General features: G+C 40.8%; 2 protein-coding genes across 4 annotated transcripts in view; one reads left to right on the top strand and one right to left on the bottom strand.

Annotated features, from left to right (window-relative positions):
* LRP11 (LDL receptor related protein 11) overlaps window positions 1–10386 on the top strand; it is a 45703-nt gene extending 35317 nt beyond the window's left edge. The window contains exons 6-8 of one of the 2 annotated variants that reach the window (XM_025866317.2): window positions 2494–2589; window positions 7070–7211; window positions 10151–10386. In XM_025866317.2, the coding sequence (XP_025722102.2) occupies window positions 2494–2589; window positions 7070–7211; window positions 10151–10193 (281 nt within the window). In that variant the 3' untranslated portion in view covers window positions 10194–10386. Of the gene's footprint in view, window positions 1–2493; window positions 2590–7069; window positions 7212–10149 lie in introns of both variants that reach the window. The other variant, XM_073894079.1, reaches the window with a different exon arrangement.
* A 4629-nt stretch (window positions 10387–15015) lies between these two features.
* Window positions 15016–22409, bottom strand: part of PCMT1 (protein-L-isoaspartate (D-aspartate) O-methyltransferase) — a 43476-nt gene continuing 36082 nt past the window's right edge. For both annotated transcript variants that reach the window (XM_073894074.1, XM_073894075.1), the window contains exons 8-9: window positions 17321–17464; window positions 15016–15813 (exon numbers count right to left, since the gene is read on the bottom strand). In XM_073894074.1, the coding sequence (XP_073750175.1) occupies window positions 15801–15813; window positions 17321–17464 (157 nt within the window). In that variant the 3' untranslated portion in view covers window positions 15016–15800. The remainder of the gene's footprint in view (window positions 15814–17320; window positions 17465–22409) is intronic.

The following is a 22409-nucleotide window of genomic DNA, read 5'->3' as shown; positions in this document are numbered from 1 at the left end:
GCAATGGCCTTCATAAATGGCCATTTCTTTCAATGTCTTGGCAAAATAAAAAATTGACAACCCCAAATTGGCCCCAAAATCATTTTGAATTTTTAATTGGTCCACAAAATCCCAAGGGGTCGAAATCAGCTTGCCACGTGGAGGACAGCCCAGGTTCTCAATGGCCTCAGCGCTCCCCCAGCCCCAATGGCTTAGATTCAGTAGTCCCTGTCCCCATCCTACTGGGACCCAGGCCCCCACAGCGCCAGGCAGCCACCCCTTAGTCCGTGAGTATAGTCTCTCACCGGCTGCCCCTCTTCCTTTCCCTCCCCTCACGGCTCTGGGTGGGAGCGGGCCTTACACCACCACAGTCAAGTGGCCAATAGTAGCAATCAACTTGAAAAGTAAATCTGATTCTCTGGCCTACAAGAAAGTGCTTATGCCTTACTCATGTGTCTCATTCTCTTTGGGCCAGGAGTCTATGGAGGACAGCTCACATTACTGGCTACATGCAGGTGGCCTGGATGGGTCCTTTTAGAGTAACATGGAGAAGCACAGCAGAATGGAGGGCGCAAATGTGGGCCAGCCTCCTGGCACGGACACTGGGGAGTGTGGGTGAGAACCTTGGCAGACACGCCCCGCCCGGGGCAGAGGTTCTTGCAGTGCTTGAGTTAAAGGTGACAGACACCTAAGGCTGTGGCCTTGAGGACAGAGAAGAGGGGCCGCAGTCGGGGCTATTTCACAGGGTATCCTGGACAGGGTCTGCACTGTCCCGAGACGGATGACTGGTGGGGCTGAGTGAAAAGGAGCGTCAAGGATGCCGTAAAGAAATTAAACGTATTTGCAGTCCCTTCTCTTCAGCAGCGTTAGCCCGGGGCTGCTATGATCGGCTTAAGTCATGGCTTTCTGGCTCTAGTAGGTACCCGCAATAATTTCACAATTTTCCATTTTCCTCTTGATTTTTGTGATCCTTAGTAAATCCAGGCATATCCCTGAGTACAAACTACAAAGAATTTTATAAATACTACATTTAAGTAGCCCGATTTCAGTTGCAGGAGTTACGAACGTACCTGTTGATGACCTATGAGTAAAGAAGCTTTAAAATTTGGTTTTGTTTCTCAGTAAAATTCCTCATGCCAGTTCATCATTTCTAATATATTGTCACTGGGAATTATATTATCCCGCAATCTCCCCTGAGATCACAGCAGGAGGGCAACTCCACTAGCTCGTTATTCATTATATTGTCAGTGTAATAAAGCACGCAAATGTCGTCAATTCCTAGATAGGAGATGATACAATGGTATAATCGTGGCTTATCAGACCTGGGATAAAAGTCCTAAGATTTGATCTTTCTCACTATTTGCTCTCAATAATATAATGGAATAGAGTGGGCAATTAGCAGCACATTATTACATCACAAGGGCTGGTTTCCGCCAACAAGCAGTTAGGCACACCTGGGTTTAAATCCCAGCCCTGAGGTGCCTGGGTGGCTCAGTTGGTTATGACTCTCTCTTCCTCTCCCTCCGCGCCTCCCAGCACTTCCCCGCCTCCGCCTGCCCCCACTCGCTTGCACACACTCTCTCTCAAAAAGTAAATAAAAATAAATAAATAAACCCCAGCCCTGTGACCCACTTACTACTCGAAAGAACCTGGGCAGATGCCAAGCCTCTCTGACCAAACCAGAACCCATGAAGCAATGAATACCTGCCAAGTAGGGTTGAGGTAAGAAAGTCAAATAGTGTGTCTGAGCGCCTTCTGTATGCTCACTGCTCATTTTTTTTTTTTGAGATTTTATTTATTTAGGGGCGCCTGGGTGGCTCAGTTGGTTAAGCGTCTGCCTTTGGCTCAGGTCATGATCTCAGGGTCCTGGGATCGAGCCCCGCGTCTGGCTCCCTGCTCAGCGGGGAGCCTGCTTCTCCCTCTGAACCTCCCCTCTTTCATGCTCTCTCTTATTCTCTCTCTCAAATAAATAAAAAAGGGAGAGAGAGAGCACAAGTAGGGGGAGTGGGAGAGGGAGAAGCAGGCTCCCCACTGAGCAGGGAGCCCGATGTGGGGCTCGATCCCAGGACCCTGGGATCATGACCTGAGCCGAAGGCAGATGCTTAAGCAACCGAGCCACCCAGGCTCCCGCTTACTGTTCATTTTTTTAAAGAAAAACCTCTGTGGACTGCTTCTGCTTTCTGTGGTATGAAGTCCAGAGATTACCCTTGAGTTTTCGAGCCAAGGCCTCTCCTTCACCCTCCAGGGTCAGGGCGCCGGTTAGACTTCCGGTGCCTTCTGCCTCTTCCCTTTCTCTGCCCACGGTTTTGTTCTAGCCCCAACCTCCGCATTACTAAACCGGTCACGTGAGCTGTCCAGTGTGTTAGTATCCATCACAGACCTAGGTTTACTAGAGAAATAAATTCTGTAAGTCCTTGAGATCCATCCTAAAAAAACAAATAAGGCTGTCTTTTCATGTCTGTTTCCTGAAGTTTCTGCTGTACCTTCAGTATACGTTCTATTTGTTTCCTGTAGATCGTGGCTCCTCAGGGAAGAACAGAAAAGAGGAAAATTATATTTTTGAGTCCAAGAGCGATCGAGGAGGAGGGGGACACCCAGCCCCAGAAACAGGTAAGTGTGTAACTTGGAAATTCATTGCAGAGTATAGACATCTGCAGAATCCCAGATCCTCCAGCTGCAGGTATCAGATGCAGCTGCTGGAGTCATGACAGGACCTGTGGGTCAGAAGAAGGTACGGTTCTCCCTTCCTCCATCATGCTGCCTCGCTGGGCTCTTAAACTAGTAACCTCCATCTTCGGACTTCGGCTTCCTCTTTTAGAAGTTGATTGGACTAGATTATCATTATATCCCCTCCCAGGTGTAACATTCTGTGGGAAGAGTAATACTCATGCACAGGGTTTAAGAACACGGGCTCCAGGGGCACCTGGGTGGCCCAGTCCATGAGCGTCTGCCTTCAGTTCAGGTCACGATCCCAGGGTCCTGGGATGGAGCCCCTCATCAGGCTCAATGCTCGGCGGGAAGCCTGCTTCTCCCTCTGCCTCTGCCTGCCGCTCCCCCTGCTTGTGCTCTCTCTCTCTCTGACAAATAAATAAATAAAATATTAGAAAAAAAAAAAAAAAGAACTCGAGCTCTAGAATCTGATGCCAAGGTTCAGAGCCTTGCTCCACCACTAAACTCTATGACCTGGGGTGGGCGATTTTCTCTCTCTGGATCCCAGTCTCCTCATTAGTAAGATGGAGATAACAACTCTCACTGCCTCAGAGTTGTTAGGGAGGGTGAATGGGACAGTGAAGCCATTTAGCACACTGCATGGCTCATACAATGAGCCAGATAAATGGTGGCTATTATGTTTGAGTTAGTTATACTACAAGAGTAAAGATCTTAGAGTACCTAATCTCTCCAGCATGCTTGCGCAATAAAGACCCAAGACAATAGGAATGAGGAAAGAGTGTTGGAGGTTGAGGGAATATTTAGTGAGTACAAAAAGAATACCATAATTCCATGATTTTGGTGGTTTTTAAGGAGAAAGAAAACACATTCGACATAGTTCTGTAGAAAAGTAGGTTTTAGTCCTAAATCCCATGAACTAATTAGTAAAAGAAGATTCAGGAGGACAAAAGCTGATTCTTAAATTATAGATCTGAACGTGGAGAAGGCTTTCTTTTTACCCTAGAGTGTTCTTTGTAAAATCTGGACAACATTAAAGTATAACCATTAACCAACAGATGGCCAGAATAATCCAGACCTCAAGTACCTAGATGCTGCTCAGTCTGCAGGCCTGCTGGACTTACCCCAGCCCCAGATATTTGAATAAAAAGGGCCCTGTCACCCATGGACACGTAAAGGGAAACCAGGCCTGCCCGGCTCCCATGCCTGGTTGTATGCAGAAGAGTCTCCGTTCTAACTGCCCATTGCCCATTCCAGTTGTCATGTATTATGAACGTCACTCCCACTCATACGAGCAGAATACCCAATTCATCTCCTTAGCTGGTTCCTGAGAAAATTATATCATGATGTGTTTTACAAGGGTTTAGAAAATGTTAAATCTCCAAATACCCAAACTAAAGACAATGAAGAAACCATGCCAAATGAGTATTGAAAAGTCTAGAATAATTTGCAGTATCGTAGCAAGTTCTGTATGGGAGATTTCATTTTCCTTGTATTCAAAGCATTAAACAGAAATCAATTTGACAGTTTAGCCAGCTCATCTCTGACTTGGGAAACAGAAAGTTCCCCGAGATGGTATGTCTGCTCTGTTGTTACCCATAGCTGCATCTGCACCCCAGACCTGGGATGGGGATCTTCAAGCACAGCCCCGTTCCCTGAGGCCTAAGCACCGGTGCTCATCCTTACGCAAAATCACACACATTTAGAAGGGCCACCTCTAGTCCCTTCCCTGCCCTGAACAAGCAGAGTGGGCGTCCTCAGCTACTCATCCCCAGACGTGAAAACCCGTCCGTTTGCACCCCCCCGCTTCCTTCCTTCAGTACTAAAGGAAGAAGTGTCCCCTCTTTCCAAGGTCAGTCTCCCCCTGACCTTGATACAAGCTCTAATCTTCTCAGGTACGTTTCTCCATCATTAATTAACTCTCCTGTGTTTTGTTTTGTTTTTTTAAGATTTTATTTATTTATTTGACAGAGAGAGACACAGCGAGAGAGGGCACACAAGCAGGGGGGGTGGGGGAGGGAGAAGCAGGCTTCCCGCGGAGCAGGGAGCCCGATGTGGGGCTCGATCCCAGGACCCCGGGACCATGACCTGAGCTGAAGGGAGATGCTTAACCAACTGAGCCACCCAGGCGCCCCAACTCTCCTGTGTTTTTAATCTCTTTCTCTACTGGCTGGTTCCCCCAACAGCTGCAGACACTTTCAGATCTCTCCCAACACATAAAAACAAAATAGCATCCCTCAATCTTCAGTCTCCCTGAAAAGAATTTCTGATTGCTAAGTCCATTGGCCTCTCCGGGCTTCACCTCACTTGACCTCTTCTTAGCATTTGGTTCAGCCAAGTGCTTCCTTGAAAGTCTCTTCCCTGTGCTTCCGAGGCTCCCCTGTCCGTTGGCTGCGCTGCCACTTCTCTGATGCATCTCTTTCTGTCCTCCTCCGTTTCTCTCTGGCAATTTCATCCCCTTTGTGGCTGCAACCAGAACCTCGACGCTAACAACTCTCACATATTTAGGCCCAAATAATCCCGAAACCTATGGGGCACGTGGGTGGCTCAGTCAGTTAAGCATCTGACTCTTGATGTCGGCTCAGGTCATGATCTCAGGGTCATGAGATCGGCTCCGTACTCGGCAGCGAGTCTGCTTAAGATTCTCTCTCTCTTTCTCCCTCTGCCCACCCCGCCATGGGTGCGTGCTCTCTCTCGCCCTCTCTCTCTCAAAGAAATAAATCTTTAAAAAAAAATTTCAGAAACCTAAAGAAAATTCTACCTGAATCATGTATAGGCATTTCAATCCAAAAATGTCAGAAAATACATTTATCTCCCCTACCCACCCCAAAGGAGCTCCATCATACATTTAAACCACTGGAGCAAAAAATCCTATGAACCGGATACACAAACCACTCCTTTTACATCGGCACTTCTGATCTAATTCTGTCACAGTAATTATAGTACTTAATGGTGTTTTTTCACTTAAATATTTGTCTACCCAGACCTGAAGTCAATAAAATCATGATCTCATTTCCCTTTTGAAGAAGTTCTGTACAGTGGTGGGTCTGGAGCTGCCCTGCCTGGGACCCTGTCCTCGCTGCACCACTGATCTTACAAGCTCAGACAAGTCACTTCATTCTTGATATCTTAGTTCCTTCATTTGCAAAATAGATATAATAATAGTACCAACTCAAATGGTGGTTCTGAGAATTAAATGATTTATACCATAAAGCGCTTAGAAGAGTACGGGTGCCTGGGTGGCTCAGTCGGTTAGGCGTCCAACTCTTGGTTTCAGCTCAGGTCATGATTTCAGGGTCGTGGGATCAAGCCCTGTGTTGGAGTCTGCTTAAGACTCTCTCTCTCTCTCTCTCTCTCTCTGTCTGTCTAAAATAAATAAATAAATCTTTAAAAAATATATCATTCTTTAAAAAAAAAAAAAAAGGCACTTAGAACAGTGCCGGGACTCTGTAGCATGGACTTATCATCTTTGGTCACCAGCACTGAGCTCAGTGTCAGGCACATAGCTCTGACTGAACACTGCATGAGTGAAGAAAGGAACGAGATGAAAGGTTATAGAATCAGCTTATGCGATGGGCATTTTTATCCCTCTAATTCCACGAGTTGGCAAGACCCCTGCGGCTAAAAGTAGCTCCGCCATATCGTCTCCAAGCCTGGTCTGACTCCAGAGTAGATCAGACTAAGAATAGAGCCTGCTGAGCTTGATAAGGAAGACTCACCCGGGACACACCCTGTCCCTTCCAGACTTCTGCTGGCCTTGAAAGGCTGCTTCTCGCTTCTCGTCTGGGTGTCTAAGACGCAACCCCCAGGAGAGACCCTTTGAAGGAGAATGAGAGAGATGTTTTTCTTCAAGTACCCTTCGCCAGAATTACACCAGCACAGTTTGCAGTTGGCTCTCAACAGTGGATCTTACTGGCTGAGGGTAGGTTCTCTGGATTTAGAAAAGAAAATAAATTTCTTAAAACCCTACAAGAAGTCAGGAATCAGTCCATACTTATTCTGAGAGAATGATCATGGATGGATCCACAAATATCATCTGTGACTACGATGAAAACGCTCCTGTGGCCACCATGTCTTCACCGCTGTCCATTCAGAGTCTGTTACGGGGGGGCTGAGGGGGATCCAGCTACAACCTTGGTGCCCACTGATGCTACCCACCTGTTGTAGGAACCCGGTACAGAATCTGGTTTGAAAGAAGCCTGGGTTTGAGAACTACACCTGCCATTTACAAACCAGGTGCTCTCAGACCCATGACTCCATCTCCGCACCTTAATCTGTAAAATGGCGATAGTACAAGTACGTACGTAATGGAGTTGTTCAGATGAACTAGAACAGTGCCTGCAAAGTGCTCACCGTACAGTAAACTGTGGCTCTATCGTGGCTGCTCACTGACCTGCCCTGTTCATTTCTAACCGCTTCACAGGTGCGGTTCTACCCCTGGCCCTGGGCTTGGCCATCACGGCGCTGCTGCTCCTCATGGTGGCGTGCCGCCTACGCCTGGTGAAACAGAAACTGAAGAAAGCTCGTCCCATTACGTCTGAGGAATCCGACTACCTCATAAATGGGATGTATCTGTGATAAGTGTCACTTAAATAGCTGGGGGCGACGATGTTTTCCTTATAATTTATCCACTGATGGTTCTGGATATTTATAACCTCTTTGGTTTGAACTGGGCTAAGAAAAATACTGAAACCCCAGAATATTCTGTAAACCCCAAACCTTTGTTTTTATTTATTGTAGCAAGAGTTTCTTTGGGGAGTATGTGAAATGTTTTGAAATTTAGAGAGGCGTCTATATGAGTAAAAACACAAATCTAATTCTGACTTAGGTAAGCTGTCCCTGAAAAATAGCAATTTGCAGTGAGCCAAGGCAGAAAATTCAGGTTCTCGAGGGGTGGCCTTCGAATGGCAACGTTAACCCTTTACCTTTAAGAAGCCAACCATTGGCCCCTGGCAGCCCTGGGCCACTTTCCGCTCCTTTGTTCGGAGGCCTTCTTGTCCAGTGCTCTCCTTTCTCTTCTCCCCTTCGAAACCTATTTCTGAGAATGGATCTCAAGTACTTGAGTTTAGACCTTCAATGAGATGCTCCCTCTGGCAGGAATGTCTAAAGTATAACCCTCATGAGCACGTCGAGGAGGTGTCAGGGCAGGTGAGTGTGAGTTTATCCCAGTGCCTCTGACCTCAGGTCCCTTGGGTGGCTGCCCCCTCAGGCTTGCCTTTGGGAGAAAACACGCTGACTTTGGATTACAACTAGCTGTGACGTGGTCCTGGAGCGGGGTTGGGAATCATGGTGACGGCAGAGGTGGAAGTCAAACGTTGGAACACAAATTTAGCTGAGGGCAACGTGCCAGGACGACCATTAGTACTTTCTCGAATCTACTCGACACTGCTAGATGGTCCAGAACACAGCAGCTTTATTTATATAGTCACTGGTTTTCAGCAGGAATCTGTGTTGATGGAAGAGAAAAATGCATTCAAATTGAAAAGCAGAACACTAAGTAGATTTCTGGGTGCAGCTTTTGTAAAAAGGTCCCATGTTTAAGAATCAGCAGGTTCTTTCATCCAATGGAATAGGCCAGTTTTCTCCCATCATTTGTTTAGTGCTATAAAATGTTAAAATGTGCAGTCGGCCAATGCCAGGCTCACGTATTCCCAGAGCATAAAGCAGTCTTGCACAAATTCATCTTTACAGAAAACTGGCATCTAGTTTAGCATCTTTTCCCTTTTAATCAATCCATAGGATTTTAAAGGCAAATTATTCCCATCCTCATTTCATGCCGGGATTACACACACCCGAGAAATCATTCTCCTGAGAGGAATCTACCATGTGGTGCCTGTCTACACTCACAATGATGTTACTCTTTCTATAATAATGGCTTTTTATCAGAACTGGCAAATATTCTAAAATACTTGAAAACACTGTAGAATCCTTTATTTTCAGACTGAGGTAAGTTGTCCCTTTAGCAAAGGGCTTAATCTGGGTCAGAAATATAACAGACTACATTAATAAACAGAAAGTTAGTTCTAGAAAAACAAAGAAATTGGTACTTTTATTTCCCAAGAGGTCCAAGCATTTTGTTGAATGTTTAGAATTGAGCAAAGGCTTGAAGTTCTCCTCAAGAGGAGACTGGAGAAATGACAGCTTGAGTGACTTAGGATATCTGTACCCTCTGTGTGACGCTTTGCAGTTTGCTTTTCTAGAGAAGGGTGTCACATATGGCCATACCCAATAAAATTAAAACTGATGAGGCATGCATCTTTCGGCACATCTTTTTATACATGAGGAAATTAAACACAGTTTAGCATTGCTATTCTGTTGAAATACTTGAGAAAATATGTCCATATCCATGTGTACAATATCCCTTTAATAAATTTTATTTTATTCTTATGCCTTTTTAAAATAACCTTTTAGTCAAATCATCATCATGAGTTGCTGTTATTTACTGAGCTGTTACTATATCACCTGGATTTAATCATATCAACCTTATCTTGCAAAGGGGAAAATTAAGAATTAAAGAAGGAGAATCAAGGCCTACAAAATAGTTATATTGTCAGGTGGACTGAGTGGGACTTTAAATTTAAAGTTACCTTACCTGTGAGTATCTGATTGGAGGAGTTCTGCATCTAAGATAATTTAAAAATAATTTTAAAGGGAAGATTGTCCACAACTTACTGCTCAAACATGTTCTTATGTCTCACGTGTCTTTTCCTGAGAGCGTAAAGGCCCACGTAACGCCACCTTTCAGAAAATGTACAGCTGGGCACCCGGGTGGCTCAGTCGGTGAAGTGTCTCCTTCTGCTTAGGTCATGATCCCGGGGCCCCAAGAATCGAGTCCCGTGTCGGGCTCCCTGCTCGGCGGGGGTTCTTCTGCTTCTCCCTCTGGCCCTCCCCCATCTCATGCTCTCACTCTCTCTCAAATAAATAAAATCTTAAAGAAAACATACAGCTTCTTTGCTCTAATTCTCAATACAAGTAGACAACAGCTAGTCTCCATCCCTCCCCACGCATTTGAATGTCTCCAGTTGCTCGAGGATCAAATTTGTTCTCTTCCACGGGAAGACGACAGAATGTCTTCACCTTTCTCTGCTGCCTTTTCATCCTCTGTGACTTGGCCACACCATTCACCTTCGCACTTACCAACCCTCCTCAGCCTCTGACGGCTGTTGCATGTTGTTCTAGATTTTCCTGCAACCCAAATGCAGAGATGTATATTTCTATTCTTCAGTTTTGGGGTTCAAGGCAGACTTCGCTATGACTTCCCTGGACGTCACAGACGGAAACGTACCGCGGTGTGGTGTGCCCGGGAGTCCGGGCGCCGGGCTCCGTCGCCCGCCTTCTGTCTACATCACAGCAATGATGCCATGTAACAGAAGCATCCCAGCCTGAGATTGGCATTTGGGGTCTCTGTTAAGTTATATTGTCCCCGATTTCATGTTTGGGGATTGCACCACTTTGTTCTTATCGGAGTGACTACAATTACTTCTTTTCTTTTCTGGACTCCAGGTTTTCTGCAGCTGTTGGCATTGAAACTGAATGACAATTTCTAATGAAAAACACTGCCCACATCATATAGAAAGAGGGAAAAGCCTAGCTTGCAGTTTGCTGTTCACAAGTGTTCTCATCGCCCTGACTTTTTAAGCAATTGTGTTGCTGACTTTTTCTTGGGGACTGGCCCCATTTTTCTCAGCTCTCTGGTCTTGCTCAATTCTAGAATCCAAAATAAAGTACCTATTTCATGGATACTTGGATAGCAGGTTTTTTGTTTTGTTTTGTTTTTGTTTTTTGGTTAAATATAAAATCACCAAGGATGAAAATAAGGTTGGAAGCTGAATGTGTCCAGGGGCCCCTGGGTGGTTGTCGTTAAGCGTTAAGCGTCTGCCTTTGGCTCAGGTCATGATCCCGGGGTCCTGGATCGAGTCCCGTCCCTGCTCTGCAGGAAGCCTGCCTCTCCCTCTCCCACTCCCCCTGCTTGTGTTCCCTCTCTTGCTGTGTCTCTATCAAATAAATAAATAAAATATTAAAAAAAAAAGCTGAATGTGTCCAGAGATGAGCTGGTTAGAACCAAGCTTTCTCCCTTTGCTTCACATAGGTCTCTCTCAGTGTGTCTTCATTCCTACTCATTTTAATTCCCCCATCACCTCAGTTCTGAGTCTTGTGAGTTACCATACTGTAAATTGGAAAGAGATCAATATACAGTATCATTCAGCTTAAGGATATTTTTATACAGTCATTTTAAAACTTAGGAAACTTCTCAAAACACACTTTTAAATTTTTTTAGGTTTTATTTACTTAAGTAATCTCAACACCCAACGTGGGGCTCAAACTCACAACCCCAAAGCCAAGAGTTGCATGCTTTTCTGACTGAGCCAGCTAGGTACCCCTCAAAACACATTTTAAAATTATTTTAACTTGTACCGAAAAGCTAGGGGAAATTGTATTGAGTATATGGACTTAAAAAAAAAGTTTTTTATTTTCATTCATTTCATATGACTGAAGACCCAAAATTCCAAATAAATCAAAAAGCTGTGTTCTCGTATTTAATAACAAAGCAGTTTCACAGATGAAAAAAGATTTAGAAATATCTGTGTAATCTAGAGATATGTGTGTAGAAGAACGAAGAAATCAGAACAATGAACTGTGCAATCTGAGATCATGCCTTCAATGTTGTTTGCTGTTGAGGGGCGATGGTCTGACACTCCTTGACACCCCCACTTGTAACTTCCAGCCTGCTTGATCCAACTCTGTTCCCTACAAGCTAATCGCATAAAGGAGCCAAGATCCTAAAGAAGGCAGGTATTTTTCCCCAGAAAATATCTTTTATAAATTATTTACAACTGACACAGTCATGTTAACATGGAAATGCTACTTTCATCTTTCATCTACAGGCTCTTTCATCTACAATGGAATTTCTAAGCTAAATCTTGACAGGATTATCACCAAAAACCTAAATAAATAGGGCTGGTAAAAAAAAAAAAAAAAAGACTCCTTGTGATGTGATCCTATGGAGTGGGGCACAGTGATGTGTTTGGGGAGTGGAAATTCAAATATAAATGTCCTCAGCTGCCCCAGGCCCCTGGGTTGCTGCCCTTTCATATTTAAAATGTCTTCAGTGTTGTGATCACCTGCCCTTGGGACAAAAAGTATTCTTCTTGTGATGCCCATCCTATTAGGACACTCCCACTGAGTAAAAATGAGTTCTTCAGCTCCAGCAGCCCTCTGGACATCATGTCAGGAAAGGAAGGGAGGGGAAAGGAAAAGACAGAGGAAGTGAGGGATTCCCCGGCTGTGGGTAGCATCTATGGGAACTAAAAGATATTTTCTCTTCCACCAAGCAAGGGAACGCTTCATAGAGTCCTGGCTCAGACATCACAGTTAGATACAAAGGTGAAGTCTGAGGAGGGGAAGTAACACCTACTATTACAGCACTAGTAGAAGGATTAAAGATAAGGAAACTGTTGGACTTGTTTCATTTTTATGATATTACAGGACACAGATGCAAATTTCTGCGGGCCACGTGGGCCAGCCAGTTTTCTTCACGCAGGATTTTCTTACCAGCCATCTATTTGAGCCACCCTTTTGAGTACAATGGGGACAAAACACGGTCATCTTCCTGAAAAATGGTAGGAGAAATCAAGGGACATGAAACTGAAATCTGATCAGAACACTTTGGTTTGCTAGTGCTTTAAATAACTCAGTAAAATTTGTAGGAAGTGATGATTTATACCCTCAAAGACTTTTAGCACTTACCGAAGTTATTGACCTTTTGAACCCCATTTAGAACATTTAAAAAATTACCGGTTTGATATTTCATTTACAACATTAGTATTCAATTACCATTGTCATATGAGCTCTTTTCGTGCCATACCAAACTACTGGAAAATTTGTTAACATTTAGCTGAAAACTAGAAACACCTCCTTCTCTAATGAGCGAGAAGCTCTATTTCTTGGCTGACAATCTGATGCTAAGAATGGTTTCAAAAAATTCATGAGCATTACATTATTTATCTTATTTTAAAATACATTGATTTTTGGGCGCCTGGGTGGCTCAGTTGGTTAAGCAACTGCCTTCGGCTCAGGTCATGATCCTGGAGTCCTGGGATCGAGTCCCACATCAGGCTCCCGGCTCAGCGGGGAGCCTGCTTCTCCCTCTGACCTTCTCCCCTCTCATACTGTTTCTCTCTCTCTCTCAAATAAATAAATAAAATCTTTAAAAAAAAATAAAATAAAAAAATAAAAATAAAATACATTGATTTTTTAAGATGCTTTAGGATAGATACATTATAGTCAACTTAAAAAGTGTAATTGACTTTTTTTTTTAGCAATGGCGGTTTTTAAAAATTAGGGCAATGGGATTTTAAATATTTGCACAATGTATTATTTTCCTAAAATGTCATTTTTTCCCCTAATGTTACTGATTGGGAAAGAGTTAAAACCCTCATTAGAAACTGAATTCTTGGGACGCCTGGGTGGCTCAGTCGTTAAGCATCTGCCTGCCTTTGGCTCAGGTCATGATCCTAGGGTCCTGGGATCAAGCCCCACATCGGGCTCCCTGCTCAGTGGGGAGTCTGCTTCTCCCTCTCCCACTCCCCCCCTCTCATGCTCTCTCTCACTCTCTCTGAAATAAAATAAAATCTTAAAAATATATATTATCTGACAATTAAAAAAAAATAGAAACTGGAATTCTTAATTTTTTTAAAGATTTATTTATTTGAGAGAGAGAGAGAATGAGAGATAGAGAGCACGAGAGGGAAGAGGGCCAGGGGGAGACGCAGACTCCCCGCCGAGCAGGGAGCCCGACGCGGAACTCGATCCCGGGACTCCAGGATCATGACCTGAGCCGAAGGCAGTCGCTCAACCGACTGAGCCACCCAGGCGCCCTTAATTTTAATTCTTAACTAGGAGCTAGATCTGTCCTTTAACAAAGTCAAATCTGTAAAAACACCTTGTTTCAATAGGATCTCACAAGACTGGAACTTTTAAAAATATTTTCATTGTCTTCCTTATACTGTATGAAGGAATCACTTCTATTAAGAAAAAATGGAATGCTAAAATATTTTAGAGATTGTGAATCCTAAAGATTAAAGAGACATTTCTTATCTCTGACCAGCACATATGTAAATTTAGCTTTGAAAAGGAAAGCTCTTAGACCTAGTTAAAATCCACTGTTGCTCTATCTCTGCCACTTCACCGATGCTCCCTTAAAATCAACTCCTGTTTATTCAACATTTAAAAATTTTAATTCACAAAAGTGGAAAATCCAAAAGTAATGCGTGACATGGCATTTGTCTATACCAGTGAGGTGGCACTTGGTCCTACTGTATTTATAAACTGTCCCCTCGGCCAGATTGTAAACTCCTTGAGAGTTAAGCCCTTTTTTCTAGCCCCAAGACCTAACATAAGGGATTTACATATAATAAAATGCCGGCCATGGCTATGAAGGATACAGACTAGTGGATAAGTTTAAGAATCAATTCAGTTTTAAGACCTAAAGAAAACCTTTGAAGCTACCTCAAATGACACTGAGTCCTGCCCCCAAAGGGTCCATGGCCTAGGTCCAGAAGCAGTACCAACAGCAGCAGACTGAAGCCGGCAAGGACCTGAAACACAAGTTTTAGGTGCCAACGGATGCTAGTTTCTCAGGTCTGAGATCTTGCCCAAGAAGACACCAGCGAAAAGATGTGTGCGTAAAAAAAAAAACAAAAAAAAAAACCCCATTTTTAAACAAATAAAACTTAAGACTTTAAGAGGTGGGGAAGAGGAGCCTCACACTCCAAGGATCGACTTGGCAGAATCCTACACATGTGCACACCGGAGGGGGTTGCTCTGCTGGGAGTACGAGTTCTGCTAGATCTAGTTCACATTTTTCTCAAGTTCTAGAACTCCTAGAAAAACTAAGATCCTTTTATAAAAGGCTTAAGACCACAGTATTTAAACAAGATCCCAAAGTGCTACTGCCCTCATAGAAACTCATTTTCCAGTCATTATATTAATAAGCCTATGTATAGATGAGAAGTGTGTTTTGGTACATGTATCCCTGACTCTGTTCTTCCCCGACGCGAAGTCAACGCGTTCACTCACTCATTCAGCATTTACTGTTCCTGTACAAGAGGGCAAGCCCCGTGTCAGGCAGAGAAAAATGATGTAGCCCTTGCGTAGTCATATTCTACAAATGTAGTGTAGTCCTCGTGGGCCGGAAACGTCGTCATATTCTCCAAATGCACGGCTGGATTAATGCTATCCATTTATGCTACTCAGATTTCATAAAACAGAGCATCAGAGACACAATTCTACCTCTGTGATCTCAGTCAGCATTCCGTATCTGGTGGACATGTGGTTCTTTCTTTTGTATTCAAACACCACCAATGCCTCTTTTACTTTTAACTTTATTTGGCAAAGCAGCACTGCATAAACTGTTCAGTGACTAGGACCCAGCTTACACAGCACGGTAAATTCATATACATTATCAGCAGCAAATTAGAAACAGAAAAAACAATACTGAGCTACAAGTCTCCTATAATTTTAAAGAGGGAAAGGAATAACTATATCAGTTATGTCCAATCTGAACAGCTAAGTGTTGTGAAGGACATCACCTGCCATCTTCTTAAGTTTTAATATTTACAAATGCTTAGTTTTAAGGTAACAAAGCAGCTGATTGTACCTACAACATGCTACTCTAGGACACCACATCAAAAGCTTTAAAAAGGAAGCTCATCTCTATTTTCTTAGTGGCATCTAACAGACATCCAAAAACCAAGAATCTTAACTTGTGAATGGCGTTATCTGATGCACAAGAGCAATCTGATAAATTAATATTGAAACAGAATTAAGTGTCTAGGAAAAACCACTCCTCGAAATCAATTCACAAACTAAGTCTTCCATTTTGTGGAACCCCGTCTTTTAATATTTTAAAGTAAAATGTGGGCGTGTTAAAGGAATAATACACAAATTTATACTTTGCATCGTTCTTTCACCAATTCAGCTTCTGTGCCTCTTTGAAGAACTAGAAACCCTACAAAACCACACATTTTCATGCTGAAAATAATAGTGTAACAAAGTCCAAAACAAGCTGTGATGCTGTTGGTTTTCAAAAAGCTTTGAGGACTGAGATGAGCAATCCACTGTAATATTATATACGGGTCAAGCTGATGGTGCTTTTACAGTTCATCCCTGGGGGTAAAAAAGAGAAATATGTAAGTAGGCGTTACATACTACAAAACTTGGCTAATAATTTAGATACAATTAGTAAATAAGTAAAAATACACCCATCCCCAAGCAATAAAAAGGAAAAAGAAAAAAAAAAGCAAACAGCCCCAAGTCAAAGCAAAAATGGAAGTCAGCCATCCAAACATCATTCATGCTACTGCAGAATGAAATATGAGACCTGAAGGCCCTGGATTCCTTATTTTTCATTCTAAAGGTGCCTTTCTTCCTTCCAGACCAAAAATTCAGAGAAATTTTAACTTTTAGATCTAGGATCTTGCTAACACTATCATAAAATGGCGATGGGTATTTCAAGTTGGAATAATTTTTTACAGTTACATTGACAAAACTAGACAAAAATGTGGCCTTTTGCTTAGACTATCTGCTAGCAAATGCTGAGTGGGTCAGTCTCGACCCAAACTCTGGGAGAAAAAGCATCCTGTGTAGGTGTATCTGTCAGCTGATTTCAGAAGGCAGCTTCGGCAGCTTCTCAGCTCCAAAGGACACTCGCTCAGCCGGGTGCAGCATTGTACCAGCCTCTGCCAGCAGGGAAGGAAGGAAGGAAGGAAGGAAGAAGAATGCAGCCTAAAGCAAACTGTGTGGCGTATAAATTATACCTCAAGAAAGCTGTTAAAAGTGAAAAAATAAAGCTACCCAAAAAGCTTCATATTTGAGGATAATCTGAGTGATAAAAACATTGTTCAACACTCAAGAATTTTAGGGGTGAAGAAGTATGATGTTTGCAACTAAATCTCAAATGATTTCAAGAAAAAATATGACCTGTGTATATACAGAGAGAGAAAGAGGGAGCGAGAAAGCGGATGTGGAAAAATGTTAACAATTGGTAACGCTGGATGAAGAGATTCAGGAAGTCTTCATACTATTCTTACAATGTGTAATAAAAATTAGAAAGTTTTTTAAAAGTTAAAATAAATTTGGAGAGCAAGTAAATAAAGAGCTGAAGTTTCCCAGGTATGTGGTGAATTAAGGGACTATCAGATAATATGCTTCTTTTTAAAACTGAATTTTGTAAATCGTTTGAGAAATTATTTTAAAGATTACTTCTCCCATAAGCTGCCATTGTCATAGAGTACTGGATTATCTGTTAAATGACAAATTATCAGTTCTGGTTCCTCTTAATATATTCTTCTAAATAATTTAAGCACTATAATTCTCATAGAATAGATTTCACTTAAATTCATGTAAGCATTAAAATATTTAATTTACAAAGAGTTCACTTGCAAAGTGCTCTATTCATAAATTCACTTGTGCTTTTTAAAATGTGAATTGAAGATACTGTTTTTGTAAAATAATTTACCATATTTGACTTGCCTGTTGCAAAGCATTAAGGATATTATAAATATCCTTATTGCCCAACAACACAGTACAAACATTTCCAAATATCCTCTTCAATTAAAAAAAATTTTTTAAAAGGATAAAAACTCTCAATAAACTGGGTATAGAGGAAACGTACCTCAACATAATAAAGGCCATATATGACAAGCCCACAGCTAACATCATACTCAGTGGTGAAAAGCTGAAAGCTTTTCCTCTAAGATCAGGAACAAGACAAGGATGCCCACTCTCGCCACTTTTATTCAACATAGCACTGGAAATCCTAGCCAGAGCAATTAGGCAAGAAAAAGAAATAAAAGGCATCAAAATCGGAAAGAAAGAAGTAAAACTGTCTCTTTTTGCAGACAACATATCATATTTAGAAAACCCTAAAAACCACCAAAAAAATGTCAAAACTAATAAACTAATTCAATAAAGTTGCAGGAAACAAAATCAGTATACAGAAATCAGTTGTGTTTCTATACACCAATAATGAACTATCAGAGAAATTAAGAAAACAATCCCATTTATAATTGCATCAAAAAAGAATACAATACCTAAAACAAATTTAAACAAGGTAAAAGATCTGTACACTGAAAAGTATAAGACATTAATGAAAGACATTGAAGAAGACACAATGCTCATGGATTGGAAGAATGAATACTGTTAAAATATCCATACTACCAAAAGCAATCTACTGATTCAATGTAATCCATATCAAAATCCCAACAGCATTTTTCACAGAAACAGAACAACCCTTAAATTTGTATAGAACCATAAAAGGACCCAAATATCCAAAGCAATCTTTAGAAAGAACAAAGCTGGAGGTATCACACTTCCTGATTTCAAACTATATTACAAAGCTATAATAATCAAAATAGTATGGTAGTACCATAAAAAGAGACACATGGGTCAATGACACAGAATAGAGAGCCCAGAAATAAACCCACACATATATGGTCATTTAATTAAGGAGCCAAGAACATACAGTGGGGAAAAGGTAATGTCTTTAGTAAATGGTGCTGGGAAAACTAGACAGCCACATGGAAAAGAATGAAACTGGACCACCATCTTATACCACACACAAATAATCTACTCAAAATGGATTAAAGACTTGAATGTAAGACCTCAAACCATAAAATGAAATTTAATGTGGTAATCATGTTGTATATACATGTATCAGATCACTATGCTGTACACATAAAAGTAATATAATGTTATGTCAATTATATCTCACTAAAACTGGGGGAAAATCGTGTTTTTAAAAAGCTAACAATGTGGGACAATGTTGATGACATTATTAAATGGAAAAAGGAGATTACAAGATAATGCTACTATATGATCTCAGGATTACAAAAAGATGTATACAGAACTATGGATAAGAGTTAAAAAAAAAAAAAATCTACCAAAACGTTAATAGTGGTTATCTCTAGGTTCTGGGACTGTGGGTGATTTTTATTTCATCCTTTATACTTCTAAAAATTTTTACATTACATATGTATTATTTTGGTAGTCAGAAATATTATTAAAAACAAAAGGAAACGTATAGCACTAAAAAAAAGGAAAAGAAATTAAGTCTCTAGATCTGAATTTTAACATTGAAGATGCCAAAGAAAACCAAAAGTTTGCTGTCAGAGCATGTATAAATGTCACATCCTAATACACCAAAATCAATGTAACTTTCAAGTTATTTTTCCACTTAATGTTCCAAATTCTACATAACTATCTTTATCTGACTTACATGTGTAGAAAACATATTCATTAGGTTAATAACTATATATATATGTTATTTCATTATATAATGTATAATTATGTATAACTTATTTATTAGGTTAATAACTCTAACCTACTAACATTAGTATTATATATTTTTTATCAAGAACAAATGAAAAGATGTATTACCAAGAAACAACAATCAAAATCCATGAATGGTTTCTACTTAATGGGTTTTCTGAGATAATAAATTATACAAAGCAATATGAGAGACATAAAAATAATTCCAAAAACAACAAAATATATCCCTGCCTTTAAGAATGCAAAATATGTCATAATGCTGTGATGTATGTAAAGAAATTAAAAAGGGACAATATAGAACAATATGAACACAGGATAACTGGATACCCTAGGACCTATACTATCAATCTTAGAAATGCCCAACCAATTCATAACATGTTTTTCATGTGTGCATGGCACTTTGAGATGACATTGGTGAGCAAAGCGCTTACAGAATGAGAATCCTGAAACATTCTTCAGTTTCACAAACCAGAGATGGGCTTATTCCATTGACTCTTGTGATCATTAAAAACAAAAATAAAACTTACCAGATGATTAACAAAATATTGATTTCTACATATAATACGTCAAATAAAATACAAATTTAAAAAGTATAGAGTTTATGAAGCAACTAACACAACTACTACACATTCATAGTCATGAGCATAATACCACAGGTTCTAGGTCTATGGCTCATACATCTGGCATTGTCTCCCCTTTTATTACTCCACCAAAATTAGAAGTGATATTTTTCCAAGTATAAAGGAAACGTAAGTCTACGTCCAGGCTCTGGGCTTTATCTGGCATGAGAATTTGGCATGCACACGAGGGCTCTTTCTTCCCATATAGTTTCTACCACACCTCCTCAGCAAAGATTGGATCTCACCCTCACGGAGCACTGCAACTAGCTCTGGACTCCTCAGGAAGAAAAGGATGGAAGGCTGGTGAGAAGCTAGAGAACGTCCAGAAGAAAGCATGGAGAGGAGCTGTTAAATTAATCCTGAAGAACATCTGAAAGAACAAAGATCACCTAACCTGGCAATAGAACTGACTAGGAGCTTCTGAGATGATAAATCCCAAATGTGGGCTGGGCACTCAGAAAATGGTAAATGACTCTTTTCAACCACATTCTATCAACTGCCTTAACTCAGGCCACCACCATTTCACCCCTAACTTGCTACAACCACATTCTGTTTCTGTCATTCTGTTCCTTTCCAATCTACTCTCTACACCACAGCCAGAGTCATCTTTCTGGAATGTAATTCTGATTACTTCACTGTCTGGCTTCAACACAACTGCTCCCTACTAAACACACTATACTCTAATTGCCTGTTTGTCTTCTTCAGATTTTTTTGGATCTCCCATGTGACTGTAAGTTCCATGAGAATGGTCAGTTTCAAATTCTCAGCTATGTTTCCATGGCCCTAGTACAGTCCCTGCTCTCAGTGGGTTCCAGTAAAACCGTTTCCTCCCCTTATGGCCTATCATGGTAGGACACTGGTACCTGGGTATGTCAACGTCTTTTCCGGATTTCCATAACCATTCCCATATTTCTTTGAAGAGTCCTTTCACTAAAATCACTTTAAAATCCTAGCTGAGCATACTTTCTGTTCTGGACCCTGACTGAGAGTTTAAGAATACAAATAGAAATAGCAGATTAATGGTCTCTTTAGATTTTTAAGTTAACTGTTGTTTTCAAACATCCTATTTTCTAGTAATTTCTTTCAGTACAAAGACAATTTAATATGGCAGTTGTTTTTTCCAATTTTGTTTTCAGATTTTGTTTCACCTTTACATTCTTTAAACCTATATTCTTTAAACTTAAAGATTTACATCTGAGTAACTATCTCTGGGGGCACCTGGCTGGCTCAGGTGGTAGAGCAGGCAACTCTTGATCTCAGGGTCATGAGTCCAAGCCCCACACTGGGCACAGAGCTTACTTAAAATAAAACAAAACAACACAAAAAAGACCCACTACATCTTTGGATGTAGGAAAATGTGTTTGAACAAACAGAAAATTGACAACAGGAAGAATTAGGAAGTCCTCCTGGTACAACTAGAGAAAAGTTTCCAGTGATACGTATGTGTAAAATTGTAAAAAGTTGAAAACCAAAAAGAAAAACAAGTATATATATTTAAATATTTGGTAAATGACTAAATATATTTGGTAAATGACTTGTCCATAAATTTAAAAAGTATTCTAAATTTAATACAAATAATTTTGTTTTACAAGGGGTGAATATAGGTGTTGTGGAAACATAGAGCTTGTATGACCTGGTAAGGGGGGAGAACCTCTTCATGAAGGGAAAAAAAAGAGGACTGAAAACAAGACTGCATATAATATTAGGTGTAAGGCCAGGAAGGCCCCCAAACATGTGAAGGCCATGAGGCTTAGGTTTCGTTTGCTTCATGCTAAATCCACCTCTGGTTATAAAAACAAAATACCTTTTTGTAATTCCTTCATCATCAAACTACAGTGGAATGTTCAATACTAATATTTATTGTATATAAAAAGAAAAGTTTTAAACTTACTAATGAAAATCTGAACTCTTACTTGATACCAAATTTCGGTAAGTTCAGTGTATGTTTGCCCCTTTTACACAACAGCAACTATACAATTACATAACAACAGAACCATACTAGAAGCAAAGTCAAGGAAGATTGTAATTAGTTGTTAATAACTATATGATTTTAACTGACAGGACTCATAGCTTTTTAATTTTTTTTTTAAGTGGCTGTGCTCCAGGTTAGAATTCAAAGAAAATAGCTATGTCCACATTAAGTGAAGAATAAAGCAATTCCTAATAACATATCTCAGAAATGGACAATCAGAATAAAAAGAAAAACTGAGATTCATTACCATTTTTGCAATTAAACATTCATTCAAATGGTATCTTTCCTCCTTCCAAAAAAACAAAATTAAGAGGTCTATTAAACTTATAATCACCACTTTACTTAGTAAAAAAATAATCATCTTAAAATAAGTACCTCTGTCAAATAAAAAAAGATTCTAAAACAAGGAAACTTGCATAGTCTTTCTTATTTTGACATTTAATTTTAAGTCATCTTAGCTAGTGTCATTCTTACTTCTTGATCTCACTCCTTCCCACTGAAGGACATGGGGAGGGAAAGGGAGAAGGAGAGAGGAAGAAGAGAAACCTTGGCTTCAGACAAAATACTCGGATTATGCTGAGACATAAAACACAAGTAGGCATTCTAATGAGCCATGCTGTACTGAGGATTATGCTGCATGCTGTTGGCCCTTTGGGCGGGTTTGTGAGACCTGGGCACTGCATTCACTTTGAGCTCGCAGAATCCACTCCCCTCCCCAGGAACTTAGGGTGGCTTCAACATGGGCTGGCCAGTTCTATAGACTGGCGAGAAGTTTATTCCTTATAGTGGTTCTGAAACAGTAGCTGAATATAAGTAAAACAGGCCCAGGTTATTAGAATGTC

Source organism: Callorhinus ursinus, unplaced genomic scaffold, assembly GCF_003265705.2.
Source record: "Callorhinus ursinus isolate GAN/ISIS: 27379988/994484 unplaced genomic scaffold, GSC_fseal_2.0 scaffold6, whole genome shotgun sequence".
Classification (NCBI taxonomy): domain Eukaryota; kingdom Metazoa; phylum Chordata; class Mammalia; order Carnivora; family Otariidae; genus Callorhinus; species Callorhinus ursinus.
This window is presented reverse-complemented; position numbering and strand designations above follow the sequence as displayed.